Source organism: Hirundo rustica, chromosome 10 (genome assembly GCF_015227805.2).
Source record: "Hirundo rustica isolate bHirRus1 chromosome 10, bHirRus1.pri.v3, whole genome shotgun sequence".
Taxonomy (NCBI): Eukaryota; Metazoa; Chordata; class Aves; order Passeriformes; family Hirundinidae; genus Hirundo; species Hirundo rustica.
In genome coordinates, this window is record NC_053459.1 from 9,161,491 (window position 1) to 9,175,436 (window position 13,946).

The window sequence follows — 13,946 nt, forward strand, 5'->3', positions numbered from 1 at the left end:
GGCTTTGGAGCAGTCACAGTTGCAGAGCACGCACACATTGCACACAAACCCTGGATGCGTTCTCCTGATGTGTCGAAGCACAAGATGGCCCAAGTCAGTCACCCGTTCCACCCTCCATGTCCAGCAGCTCTGCTGAAGTCAGGGAACTGGAACAGGTGTTCCTCAATTGCTTACTGGGTCCAGAACTGGAGCCTTGCACACTTTTCTCTGAGCAACAGCACCGTGTGCTATAGATAGTCCTGCTTAACTACACTCCCAGCATGTTCCACCATGGGAATAAAGCACAAGTCTGGCTCCTGACCCTCTCACACTGTGCTAGATTAAAACAGAGTCCTTATATTACTCCCACCAGCTGTTCTCAACCTATTTAGCTCAACTCTTCAGTTTTTTAGATAAGCAGTGAAATATATCTCACATCTCTTTTCAGACTTATTTCCATCCTTTGCTTTGTTTAAAAGCAAAACATTCAGAAAAAGTACATGAAATAAAACATTCCCTCCTCTGTGTCACACAGAGATGAGCAAGTCACAGAAGCAGTGCGACTGCAGTGCTGTGAAATCAAAGCTGGACTCCAAAAACAAGTAGAATTGTAATGACATCTTATTAGATAACACATCAGATTACTTCTGCTAACTATCTACCTATTTTTTTATGCTAACTTTAATAATAATCTCAGTGGAGATACCCTAAAGTCACTTTCAGAGAAGGACAACACCCCCAAAATATAAAACTGACGATGCACATTGACACGTTTGGACAAGAATTGTAAAAATTAAAAACCAGAATATTTTTCAACAATTTTAGTATAGACAACGACTATAATAGCAGTGGTAACTCATCTAAGAGCCAGGTATACCTTCAGTGAATTAGCAAGGTCTTACAAAACTGAACTATTGTGTCTGGTTTTTGCTACATATGTACTGAACAGAGGAAAGGGAGCAATTGTAGACTAAAAATTGTTTGTGAACTGCAGTTGTGTCCCATTAGTCCCAATGCATGACCTCTGACATGAGGCAATTGAAGAAAATAAGCAATAAATAACAAATAATACAATTTTAAATAAAAAGTATTTTTTGTTTAAAAATTATTTGCTGTTATTAAGCTTCCAAGTCACAAACATTTTCATGAACTTCAGAGTGCCTGAGAAAGGCACACTATGAATGAATGCATAAATCACTGCCTAATAGAGCCAGCAATTTTATTTACTGAAACACTTGCTCCTGTGAAATTGTTGACCTTTTGCAAGACGATTGACAAAAAATGTTTCTTACTTTCATCTGCTTGTCTCCATTAGCAAAATTATTTATAATTGCGAGTGAATGTTGAAATCGAGATCCGCCGATCCCCGCATCCGCTATCAGCTGGCTCACTGCCTTGATGAGCTGCACAGGGGGAGCAAACACAGGATGCAATTAGCAAAGAAATCAGAGTTTCAGAAGAGTTTTTAACCCCTATTTTAGTATAACTTGATGTAGCAGGCTAGTGGAATTTCATACCCATCTTATGAAGGTGTATGTACATGTACAAGGACAGTGAGTCGTCTTTCAAAATTTTGTAACTGCTCACATTCTGCAGTGTAAATATGTTATTACTGGACTTTACATGTCTGTTCCTGTACCGTCAGATTCTGTTTAGTTCCCTCATCAGCTGTGCTCCAACTGCTGTAAGCAACATGTGAGTCAAGAATAGCCATTAATCTGCCAATGCTGATACATTCACAGCTGTTGTCTCTCCCTGGAACAGAGCTGAGCAGCCCAAGAACAGCAGAGAATCCAGTCCAACTTCAGACTTGGCAGGAAAATCAAGCTGCCACAGAGAATTGCCTGTCTGAGGACTGCAAAAGGATGGCCTTGCTTCAATGCATAAAAGTAATAATAATAAAAACAAATGCACATCAGTTAACTATTGATGATCTCACACTTCACTTACCTGGAGATGGGATCTGACTATCGATTTCTGCTTGTTAAATTCAAAATTCTTCCTCATGAAAAAATAAAGAAGAGCAGACGCTTCTGTCTGAGTTGAACGTGACCTATGGTTACAGCACTTCAGGATTTCATAGCAGAGGGAACCACAGAGATCTGCTTGTCCTTCGAAGAATGCTGATGGGAACTATAGGAAAAAATGTGTGAATATGTTCAGTACTACTGTCAGGTCTTGGTGCAGCTACTCTGAGTTAACAATTTTTCTTGACCTTTCAGTAACTCTCCCCCAGTTATTCATACCAGGGTTTAAACTAAACATAATCTCACAGGCAAATGAAGATTAATTAAGAACTATACTCAGATTTTCATACAAACACTGTATGAAAACACTGGCCTCTAGGAAGCCCAGACAGCAGCTGGCACACAGCAAGCCCAGCAGCAAGGAATCTGCAAGGAACGCATGACAGCTAACCAGGAAAAGCAGGGGGAGTTCTGCATGGTTATAAAAACTGTTCAGCAGAAGGAAAATACTTTGAGGAGCAAGGCCAGTGAACTTCCAGAGGTCAAGGGTTTGAAGTGCAGGAGTCAACAGAGGAATCCAAACTCTCCAACCCATACCCACTGTTACCAGCAGGGTGAATGTGAAAGAAGACTGAGGGAGGAGAGGTGGAAATGTACACATAGCTACAAATCTTGATTACTGCCTGAGTAATTAAGGGTTCTGCTGCAGGAGCCACAACAGATCCCTGCTCCCATAGAACCATGAAGGGAGAATTTAATTCCGAAAGCCACAGGATAAAATGAGAAGGGAAATTCTGGATATTTATTCATTCTCCCCATTGCATAGAGTTCTTCCATTCCCAGCTGTCTGCTATGTCATTTAAAGCTGCCTGTGCATGGTTTCCTTCATACGCCCCCCATGTCCTTAAGATGCACTACTGGGAGAAGCATGATTTCCTCCTCCTTTCCCCTGAACAGCAACCAGAGGGAGGCCACGTGCTGTAAACTCAGCTACACACTCGTGTTTCACAGAAACATTCAGGAACCGGGGCCAGCCTTGCTTCTTCTTGCTTCTCCAGAGCAGTTGTTATCTGAGTCCTACATACTGGTTGGTTTTCAGAGGATCTCATCTAAGTCTGTGACTTGGAAATTGTGCAGCTTTTGCTGCTGGCACCAAGTGCCTAATTGCCCATGACAATTTACACAAGTGCAATGTAAGCAAAGAAACAGTTTGACACATAACCATGTTGTTTCCTATGTTTTAAACCAGGTATTTGTAAAACTGTATTAGTGTGGATGGACTTTTGGTGAAGTGTACAGAATACTCTCCTGCTGGTTCCTCTGGGGACAGCAGTAATCATTCACTGCTGGATTCTGCAAACCAGGTATCTGCCACAAAGACCATGGACCGCTAGGGTTTCAAGCTTTCTTCCATAGGTGGTAAAAGCAGGAAAGGCAATGGATACACCACAGAGCTGGACATCACTTATCTACTTACATTAAAACCTTCGCCTTCTTAGTAAATTTTTCAGTTTCAAAACAGAACTGTTTTTTTCAGTCATTGTGAACATCTTACTTTTAATCAGCAATAAATCAGACCATCTTTGTCAGGAACAAGTATTAATAGACTAAGTTCAGAACTCTTGCCAAGTGTCCAGTTGTCCCCAAGCTGTACTTGCTGTAACATATTGCTAGGCATGACCAACAGAATAAACCCAGAGTTACCTTGCCTACAAACAGCCGTAGAGCAGCAAAGACGTGTTTGAGAGCTGCTGCTGACTGGTTGATTTGCAAGAAGAGCATGTGCGTGTCAAAGACTTTCTTCATCAACACATTCTGGCAATCAGATTGTTGGAGCTGCCTCTGAAAAGTTCACAGACAAGACAGGACATTGTGGTTATCGAAGCAAATAAACAGGAGAAGGATCTGCAGGGCATTACCTCGGAGTGCTCCTAGAGAGATGCTTTTTTCAATGTAAGATTTCTGCAGATGATGCTTTCCCAGCTTGCTGTGGACTCTTGCAGTTTTTCAAGAAAAGCACTTTGCTATGCCTGTACTACTCATGGATTGTGTACACTACGTTTAAGGGTTAGGGAGGCAGAGAGGGAGCACTGAAGTGCAAAAGGAGCTGCTTGCTGTAGTGTGGCTGTGGGACCTTCAGCAAGTTGTCAGGGCTTGCTGAAGCAATCTGAGCAGTTCTTAAAGAGGCAGAGGATTCACCTGCTGATTTGCAGAGACAGAGATAATCAGCAGTTTGGAAATCTGTCGTTGACAATCCCTGAAATCTAGTGGGCTAAGCATGATTCAGACAAGGTGATGTAATACTAGATGCAAGACACTTCCGAGCAGGGTTGCACATAACCCAGGATACGTAGGACATTCTTCTTCCACCTCCTTCTATTCAGTTTGGGTACTATGAACCAATTCCCTTCTACAAGACGTTCACTAAGGACTAGCATATGTTATTTCCAATCCTGCTGTCTTGGACATTTCAAGTTTTCTGTGTGCCTGCTCTCTCAGGCCTTCCTTTCACCCCAGATCCCATCAGTTCAAGCAGAAAAGAAAACCAGCAAAACATACCTGGTGATTCAGAGTGTAAAGACACAACAGGTCGAGGATTGTGAGAGAAACCTCTGTAGCAATGTTTGCCTCTGTGTCAACATACTGTACAATGTCTGTTTCATTGGAGGTGCCTTCAGCATAAAAAAATGATAGATGAAAAACAATCCCCTGAGTGTCGTTAAAGATGATTTAATTCTGCAACCTGGTCCTTAAGTCTCATCACAGCAGAGATGGGGTCCTAACTGCACTTTTAATCAAAGTGGTATTTTGAAGAAAACTGCTCATAGGAGATGAAAAGGGAGGAGATTTGAATCAACTCTCACCAACTGCACCAGTGATGTGAGTATGTCCCTTCACCGTTTCAGTTCATCCTCAAAGGAGGAAAGAAACCTAATTGGGAAGTGGGGTAGATGACTCCAATCTCATAATTTTAAGAGCCTCCTGTCAAGAAAAGGTCTGTACAGAGCCTGATCTAAATCCCACAGGATTCCAGAGGGAAGTAAATAATTTCTGTACTTACTTGCAGTGCTGCTGTCTATCATCTGCAAGAGTTTGGGGTTAGAAAATGGATTTTTGCTCCGGATCATTGGCAGTGTTTGAGATCTGTGGTGCTTGTGGCCATCGTGACTTGAAGTAGAATGCATCCTGCAATTGAAAGGTACAGAACATTGGAACAGAAAAAAAAAGAATAAATTACTGTGCCTACTCAGAATTTTCCATGTCAGTTACTGCAGTACTTCTCAATGGCTGAATTAAACAAAATGATGAAAAATTCTTCAGAGAAATAAAGATGAAGAAAGTCAGTGAGGTGTACAAAACAAACATGTGCTGTGATTTCTTGAAATCACAGGGGACAAAACTTCCATTAAGCACTAATAAAAAAAGCATCAGCTTATATAACTGGCTGATGTTTAGAAAACTGTCTTTGGGTGAAGAAAAACTGAGGTAAAAATTCTCTAAACTCAGAATATAAGAAAAATTTATCCTGTTCAAGAATGAAATAATGCAGTTTCTGAGGTGAAAGAAATGATGACAAAGTGATAATGACAGTAAAAATACATGTACTCTTTTAATCCTCTTTGATGCTGACAAACACATCATTAATTTATAACGAGAAGCTTAGAACTAAAATGCCAATGATTATTACAATTTTTGAAAGGATTTTATATTTGTACCTAGTGTAGAATTCAGGAAGATTTAACGTTTCAAAATTCAGGTAACTTTTAAGAATACTCTTCCTGTTTATTTCTTTTAAAAATGTAATTTCATAAATTGACATGATTAAAATAATTCTAGGATAGAATGACTCCCTGAACATAACCAACAGCTTGTAAGTCAAGATGAAGAGACTCAACTTTTTACAGTTTAAAGCTCTGGGGCCTCTGAAATTTGTTACATATTTTGTCAACCTCTTTTCAGTCAATGCTGTGACAGAGTACGAGGGTGGAGGATGACGACCCAGGCTGGGGGTTTACAGAGTCAGGAATTCAGTGTGCCATTACCATTGCGAGAGCAGCCCCGATGCCTGGCCAGAGGAGTTCGAACCTTTAAGAGTTCCATTATTCTGCGTGGCCTGGACAAACTTAAAAGCAGCTGCAATTTTCCTGTTAAGAGAAAATCAGTGTTGATCTGTTATGAAATGTGACACCAATTTTGCCATGTGTCTGAAGAGGAAATGCAGGCCTGACAAAACCTGCCGTGGAGCAAGGACTGGTTCATCTGGTGACCTTTAATTCTGACACTCCATGGCATATAGACCAGTTCACAGCAGTAATATAAAATTAAAAATGAAACATCAGCTGAGACAAAGCGTGCACTCCACATTTCACAGCTGAACATGATCTCACATTTTTTCATGGAGGCAGATTTTTTTTTTTTTTAATTGCTGTGAAACTATTATCTATGCTCACTGAAATTATTTTTTCCATGACATGGATGGAAATACAGTGTTCAAAGCTCCCTTGTTTAGCATATGCACAGAAATGTGGTCAAGAATGGCTCTAGTATTTTGGATTATAAATGGTTATCACATCATGCAATTCACGCTTTATAGAAGATACGTACTTAGATATGCAGAACATCACAAAAACATCATTTGCATTCAATAAAAAGTGAAGCATATATTGGCTTCAGTTCCACATAGAGATTCTTTCAATACCCTGTTAATCTCATTTAAGTCTAATAAATGCTGTAATGTGTAAATACTGCAACACAGACTCTGTGACTACAGAATTACCTGACAATATTGCGCTTTCCTAGATATCTGAAATTTTGCAGACAAACCCTGAAAAACAAAACAACACATTTTATGCCTATTAATGGCTTTGTACTTATGAAAAAAATGCTGAATCTTAGTGCCTCAATGAGAGCCATGGCATATGCACCTGCTAGTAGGCAAACAGAACAGAATGCAGCAGTTCCCAGCCTAGGGACACATGAGGGTGGCAGCACTTTGCACACCCATGTTCTCTTTCTCCACAGTTGAAGATTCCTGCCTGGTGAGATGGCAAAGGCAAAAACCTGGCTGCAAAAGCATTGCTTCTTCACCAGCTGAAGGTAAATAACTCACATTTCAACTACAAGATGGTAAGGAAATTCCAAAACCAACTACGTGCTGGATTCTGCAGTCATGCATAGACTGGATTGAGCAAACCACCCTGGGGATGTGAAAAGCAGGTCATCCTACATTAAGTGAATTTTCTTATGGCAGGGAAGTTTCAAGGAGCTAAATATTTTTCTCAAGGCAAGAAGAGAATCTCAACACCAAATGGGAAACTAATATGAAATCTCTTTTAGGAGGAATACACACAGCATTATGACCCTTGTTCATGGAAATTACAACATCCTGAAGGATATTTATCTTACTAGTAATGTCTCATTATGACTTTGGAAGACTAAAGCAAAATAATTTAAGATACAAGAGCTATTTCAGACTATTACAATAGGTGGACAAACCCAAAGATGAACTGTTTGCAGCCAGCACTTTAGAATATTCAACACAAAAACCAAACAATCACAAAGTAAACTTACTCTAAAATGCTGAAAAAGTCTGTTATTTCTGAGAAGGGTGCTCGCAACCAGTAGGAAATCAGTGCATCTAAGGGGAGATATTAAAATATATTATGTATCTGTTGAAGGGAATTAAACTTAGCCCAAAGCCCGTAAAATACACTGATAATTATTCTAATTTAATGCTCACTTGGATTCAGTATTCACGGTGTTTTACAGCAACATAAATTAAGTAGTGAGTGCACAGTTTTTACCTTCTGAAATGGTTTTCATGATGTGAAGAAAGCACATAAGAAGGCTTCTAGTTTCAGCTTGATCCAGCTTGTCAAAACGAAGGGTTGACCCAATCAAAGACAAAGGTCTCATGATCTGTTGAGGTGACAGCAAAGGGCCTCGTTAAGTACAGTGATGGACTCCCACCTCTAGCAAGCATTTTCAACATTTGCACATGTACCTTTTCACACGTGTCAGTTCTCTCACTGTTTTTTTCATTGGTACTTGGGTTAGATTCAAGACTTGCTAAGGAAGCTCTGGAGTCAGCATGGTTTGCTGCAGAGATAGCTATTGATGAAAAGGCTGTAAATGAAAGTCATAGCAAACATGCTAAACGAAAACATTTATGGATACAAAAACCAACAAAAAAAAAAAGGAGAAATTAAAATGTGTCACATGCTGGATTGAGACAAGTGCTCTGAACTTTCAATAGCAAAGCTATTGATGGGTATGTTTAGTATTGAAAACGTGCGATAAATTGAAGTACAATGATTCAGTTTGCCATTTTTCATGGCATTAAAATGGCCTGTTCCATTCTGTAAGAACTGACCTAAAGACACAAAAGTCAGTGGAAAGATGCCTGAATTCATTCCCCTGAATTTTGAAATGGGATTTGGTGGTAGTGAACTAATTAAGTTGTGTTTCTACTCTTCTATCAAGCCTGGAAAAACTATGACTACTGCCTCCGTGGAAGTTTTCAGGAGAAACCTTGGAACTATTTTTAAGTCAGAAAGAGCATACAAGAATGAACTCAGGCAAAGGGATTTCTTAGAATACTGGCATCATTCCAAAGCAGGAGGGTAAGTGAAGCATTGGAAGTAGAACAGCTTCACAAGAGAAAGTCAATCCAAAGACACCCAAAAGGAAGAGAAACATTGCATACCATGTTTCCCTGGATATGGTATAAAAAAGTTAGTGATATCCTCCATGAACTCTAAGCAGAAAGCACAATGGATTGAGAAACACACAAATCTGCCTATGTGTCTGTTCAATCTGCCGTTTGTACCTGCAATAGAGTTCAGAACATCTTTGGAAAAGGAGGTGTCCACAGAGTTGGCATGTTTCATTGCTGTCTGGCTCTGAAACCCTCCGGCCGTGCTCAGGTCATCCCTGGATCCCTGTATTTGAAAGAAACAACCAGCTCCAGTAGGTGATATTACTTGGATAATGACAGCACACCCTGGAGGCTTTTCTAAGACGCTGAGTTTGAGAACTTTCAGTTGTTTGGACATGACAGCCTTAAACAATCAAGGCTTGCCATAATATGCTGAAAAGTTACCTGCAATATGAGACTCTCTCACAATGGAAGCTGTAAAGAACTGGTCAGTTCTAACTAGTGTTTGGTTCTGAAACATTGACACAGCACTGGGAAAGGAACATTAATTGCCATTAGCAACGCTCAAATGAAGTGGGCTCATTTGCTGGAAAACACAAAACCCCTGCAGAAAATGGCTTCGAGCTTTTAAAGCAGTATGGTTATAGCATATCTTCTATGAAACAAACATATTCCTCCAGCTGTGTTTCTGTGGACATTTTCTGTGGCAGTAAAGCTGTTTTATGATGTTTCTGTACCGCTACCCTCCTTCAGTTACTTGTATGCATTCCCTCTGCCTCCTGGTCTAGCTTATGGTCCCTCAGTTGTACCATCTTTGGGTACACAAAGTAATCCTGCAAAGACTCTGTGGGCAGTGGGAGGTTTCCTCTACACCAGTGTGTCCCAGCCTCCTGCCTGAGGACATGACCTCAGACCCCAGCCTGTGGCAGAGGTACTGGACACATTGTCTGGGGCTCCAAATCTCTGACCCTGAATTTCCAGCCGTGGGATAACAGTGTCCTGGATCTGTTCCAAACCCCTTGTTCCTTGACAGTACAGACCCCCAGGGCTCTGTAAATTGAGACCTTCCAAATTAAACTTTGCAGATGCAAATATATCAGCAATTTCAGAACTGTATTCTGCTACCTAATTGGTGACCAGCATAAACTTGGACCTCTTCCCACTGGGTCAGGATGGCTCACTTTGATCATATCTGTGTTCCAAAAAAAAAGTCACATGAATTACCTGATTGGAAGTATTGAGATTGAAGAGGAACATATCTTTCATGTAAATCCTTGGCATATTGTCCAAAAGCATTCCATAGAGTGGCATATACAGGTTTGCTATTTGTGCTTGTTTTGCCTAAAAATAAAAGATACAACATAATCCTCGGGAAACAAATAAATACATAGCAGTGGCTAAGGAAGTTCCATGTATGTTTAGGCACCATAGGAACAAGCAAATGAAAAAGAACAAAGAGTTTCTTTACCGGCTCTGCGTATCGATCATCAAACGAATGCTTGGCCATCAAGTTTTTAAGCACAGCCAAAGCCAAGTGCCTGATATCCTGGTCTTCTTGCAAGGCAAAGCCAACCTCCCGCAGCAGAACTCCAATTAGGAAGTGTTTACGGCAAAATTCATTAGTCAACGTGTACTCTGGAATGTCTTGGAATAGAATGGACAAGAACGTTTAAATTAATGTGTAGGTTATGTCTCCCCTCCCTCCCCCGCTTTCATCTTCCAAATGTTCAATCCATTGTTAACCTTGATTTCCTGGTCTGACAGCCTCACTCTCCTCCTTCAATTCTCAGAATGAACTAGTTTAATATTATTATCTCTTGAAATCATGCAGTTTTTACTATTTAATAATAAAAGATGATTTATATACACATTCCCACATGAGAATCTCAACTTTTTGCTCATTAGACTATTGACTTCTTGGAGGCACAAAGTCCAAATTATTGCCACATCCTAAGCTAGAAGAGTTCTAAAACACAGAGGTCAAGGGCAATTCCACTTCTGAAAACGATAAATAACTTTTGTCTAAGATTTGCTACAAAGCATTGCCTGCCAAACGTGGCAGTGATCAAAGTAAAATTCCGCTCACTTATGCAGTTGTATTGCTCCTACCTGATGTTCGATATTCCTGTGCTGATTCTGAAGGTGTCACAGTGTCTTCATTTTTCATAAACATACAAAAACAGTCAAAAATAATGCGAATTTTAATTATTTGTAAAAAAAAATAAAAATATTTGCTTGCTTTTCAAAAAAATTGACTCAAATTTGAACTAAGCAGTTTCTACTGTTAGAAAAAGCCCTGAGTGTCAAAACTGAACTCATGTTTTGATGGAGAAAACAGATAAAAAGGAGAGAAGAGCCCATTGTTTGAGCTTCTCCCCCTCCCTGCTGTCCCTGCTGTACCTGCTGAAATCTTTTCCTAGTTCACCACCTCCTAAGGCTCCTGCAGAAGCCTTACTGATTCAGTAAATCAGTCATCACAAAAATTCCAGCTAAAACTTCCAGTGAGAAGCTTTCACCCCCCACCCCCTAAGTGAGCTGCCAGAGGTTGCATTTATTTACAGGCATACTGAAATGACATTATTTTTATCACACTGCTTAAGTATCATGCCTGAAAAATTGTTTGGGGTTTCTGAGCCTGATGTACAGATGCAGCTCTTGAGAGAGTTATTTATTATCTGCTCTTCGAACCTCCCAAAAATTCACAGTTGTACAGAAATCCTGCTGAGGGAGCCTTACCTGGAATGTTTGAAGATCGTATAGGGAGGCATAGAGGGATAAAGTGCTCATGGTGACAGACTTCTTGGAGAAAGTCAAATTTGAACTGGTGTAAAGTCTGAAAATCACAACAGGTTCAGTTCACATTAAAACAGGGAAAATGGTGAGACAGAGCACCACTACTACTTATCTCTACCTCAAACTTCACTCTCACACCCAACAATGAAACCTTAGAGCTTGTTATGCTAAGCAGCACCAACAATAAACATGTGGTTTTCAACTCTGTTATCAAAAGAATTTGCCACAGAAAAATAAGTTTCTTGAATTTTTAAATTTTGATTTTTCATTGAAAACGTAGCGATAAACCTAAGCTTGATCCAAACTAATAATTTAAGGTATCCTTAAAGCTACACTGGGTCTTCTGATGACACATACTATGGCATTGAATCATAGTGAAGTAACTTCTCCTGTCCACAGAAATGTTGAACCATCATATTTATGACTTTTTAAAAATCTTTTATAAAGTTTCAGCCACACAGGTCACACCCAGAGCTTACTCTCAGTAGTAAAAACTTCCTCTGTTGACAGCAATGAGCTCCACCTCCAAGGGATTTGGGTAATATATAGTTTTGTTATTATTTCTTTAATATCTCATTTCAAAAAAGCCATACAGACCATTTTTGGAGCCTTGCACCTACCACAAGAATTTATCATTCCTTCTGTAAGGATGTGTCATTGAGATATAAAGGTAATACACCATTTCCAGCAACACATTTTTATTTCCATCCTCTCATCTCATTGTTCTCAGTGGCCAAAGCAGTGATTCTCAGTCATTCAGCAGCAGGGTTACTCTGAATGCCCTAACACTGGAGAGCACTTGTAAAAGTATTCCAATTTGCACTAAAACTGAATTGGAGCATTTCTGCTGCCATCATCAGGCTGGGGTACCTGGAACATGCACTTTTCTGAGCCTAACAAGTAGGGGATGGTAAGGAATTTTCCCCTAAAATGTTTTATTGCACAGTAGTACCTCTTCAGGAGTACAGCACGTTAGCTGGACATGCGAATGGCACATGAAGAAGTGAAGCATCTGAAATGTATTCCCCAAGAGGAACTGTGACATTTTGAGGGAGCACAGCAATTAACTGATTTCTAATGAGGGATTTCAACTCTTGAATAAATGTTTCTCAAAACTATTATTTAAATGTCAAAATATGGAATACCATAAGGGATATTTCTGTGGAACAGAAATTATTGTAATTCTGGATGAACCAACATGAATTCAAACTGCACTGCTACAGACTGATACACCCACAAAATATTCAGGCAACAATATGCACTGTTAAATTTTCTGAAAAGACAGGTCAGACTACTGTTTTTTTTTTTTTTTTTTTTTTTTTTTTTTTTTTTTTTTTTTTTTTTTTTTAATACAGAAAGAAGGAGGCAAAATACAGTTAAGGAGGCAAAAACACACACAAAAAGAAATCTTGCAACACATTTAGAAGTTTGACTCTTGCTTAGGCATTGGACTGAAATGAAAACAAAGCAAGGCCTCTCTCTCCTTGAGGTCAGAAATCAATGATTTTATTTTGTGACTATTGTTTCCAAGTGCCACAAAGCCTGCTCCAGCTGCACATCTGTCACAACTCCACCGTGAATCCGTTCCCACACGCTGGCAGATGGATCTGGAGGGGTGCTGGCAATGCTCACACACTTACTGCCAAGAAGGTGCTAAGTACTGCTCTGCACACTGATTAATCTCAGGCTTTTCCACTGACCATTAATGGGCTTTTTAAACCAAACATCTGTTTCTGTGGTTGAATGTATTTAGGGAAGTTTGAAGTATGGAAACAGTTTTCAGATTGCATAATATTATTTAGAGAATTACAGACTCCAGGCTATGACATTAATAACTGAGGGACTCCATTCTACAGCTGTTCCAGAGATTAAGTGAAAGACCTGAGTTCAGAGTGAAGGTGGTTTTAGTGAAAAGCAAAGCAGACCTGGGGTAATTTCATTCTCTAGCTACAAATGCATGTATTACCAGTAAAGAATTATATAAAGTTAATGGACAAAAGGTTTGTGAGCTTTTTGGGGAAAGATGAATCATTCGAAGGGTGTATCTTGACTACATTGTGTTACTATATATATTTGCTCATAAACTGGCACGGAAGAGGAAAAGCCTGTGACTCATCCTGATGGATGAAGAGCACAGAAGTCATGCTGAATAATTTGGGGACCTCTTGCTGTTTGAAATTTATTGTTCAAACCATATCAGTGGCTACTGCAGGTATTATAGAAGAATAAAGGCTGCATGGAATTTTCCTCATAGCCAGCACAAAATAATTTGGAGCAGATTTGCCTTCTTGCATTATCAATGAGGTAAGAGCATGGCATTCACACAAAGTAAAGATGTCTCACTTGAGTTTACACAAGGAGAATTTTTCATATGCTCTTACTTTATTCTCCTCAAAGAAAATTACTGCCAATTGCTGATACTTATAAATGAGTGTACTTTCAAATAATTAAAGCTTAAATTCAGTCTTCTGGATTCTTTGGTCTGAGCAGTCTGTGCAGAGTCTGCTCTTGCAGGTCTCACTGAGTAGTTGTTTGCACATGGCTACTTA

At 39.7% G+C, this 13,946-nt stretch overlaps 1 protein-coding gene across 11 annotated transcripts in view; it reads right to left on the reverse strand.

Annotated features, from left to right (window-relative positions):
• The window catches only part of DOCK10 (dedicator of cytokinesis 10), a 142,803-nt gene that overhangs the window by 18,289 nt on the left and 110,568 nt on the right, over window positions 1–13,946 (reverse strand). For 9 of the 11 annotated variants that reach the window (XM_040073825.2, XM_058421871.1, XM_058421868.1 and 6 more), the window contains 15 exons: window positions 11,341–11,437; window positions 10,714–10,758; window positions 10,073–10,248; window positions 9,829–9,945; window positions 8,776–8,887; window positions 7,951–8,072; window positions 7,751–7,865; window positions 7,518–7,584; window positions 6,724–6,771; window positions 5,990–6,091; window positions 5,008–5,132; window positions 4,506–4,618; window positions 3,651–3,788; window positions 1,930–2,112; window positions 1,272–1,382 (listed from right to left, as the gene is read on the reverse strand). In XM_040073825.2, coding sequence (XP_039929759.1) covers window positions 1,272–1,382; window positions 1,930–2,112; window positions 3,651–3,788; window positions 4,506–4,618; window positions 5,008–5,132; window positions 5,990–6,091; window positions 6,724–6,771; window positions 7,518–7,584; window positions 7,751–7,865; window positions 7,951–8,072; window positions 8,776–8,887; window positions 9,829–9,945; window positions 10,073–10,248; window positions 10,714–10,758; window positions 11,341–11,437 — 1,671 coding nt within the window. The remainder of the gene's footprint in view (window positions 1–1,271; window positions 1,383–1,929; window positions 2,113–3,650; window positions 3,789–4,505; window positions 4,619–5,007; window positions 5,133–5,989; window positions 6,092–6,723; window positions 6,772–7,517; window positions 7,585–7,750; window positions 7,866–7,950; window positions 8,073–8,775; window positions 8,888–9,828; window positions 9,946–10,072; window positions 10,249–10,713; window positions 10,759–11,340; window positions 11,438–13,946) is intronic. The other 2 variants (XM_058421866.1, XM_058421865.1) reach the window with 2 other exon arrangements.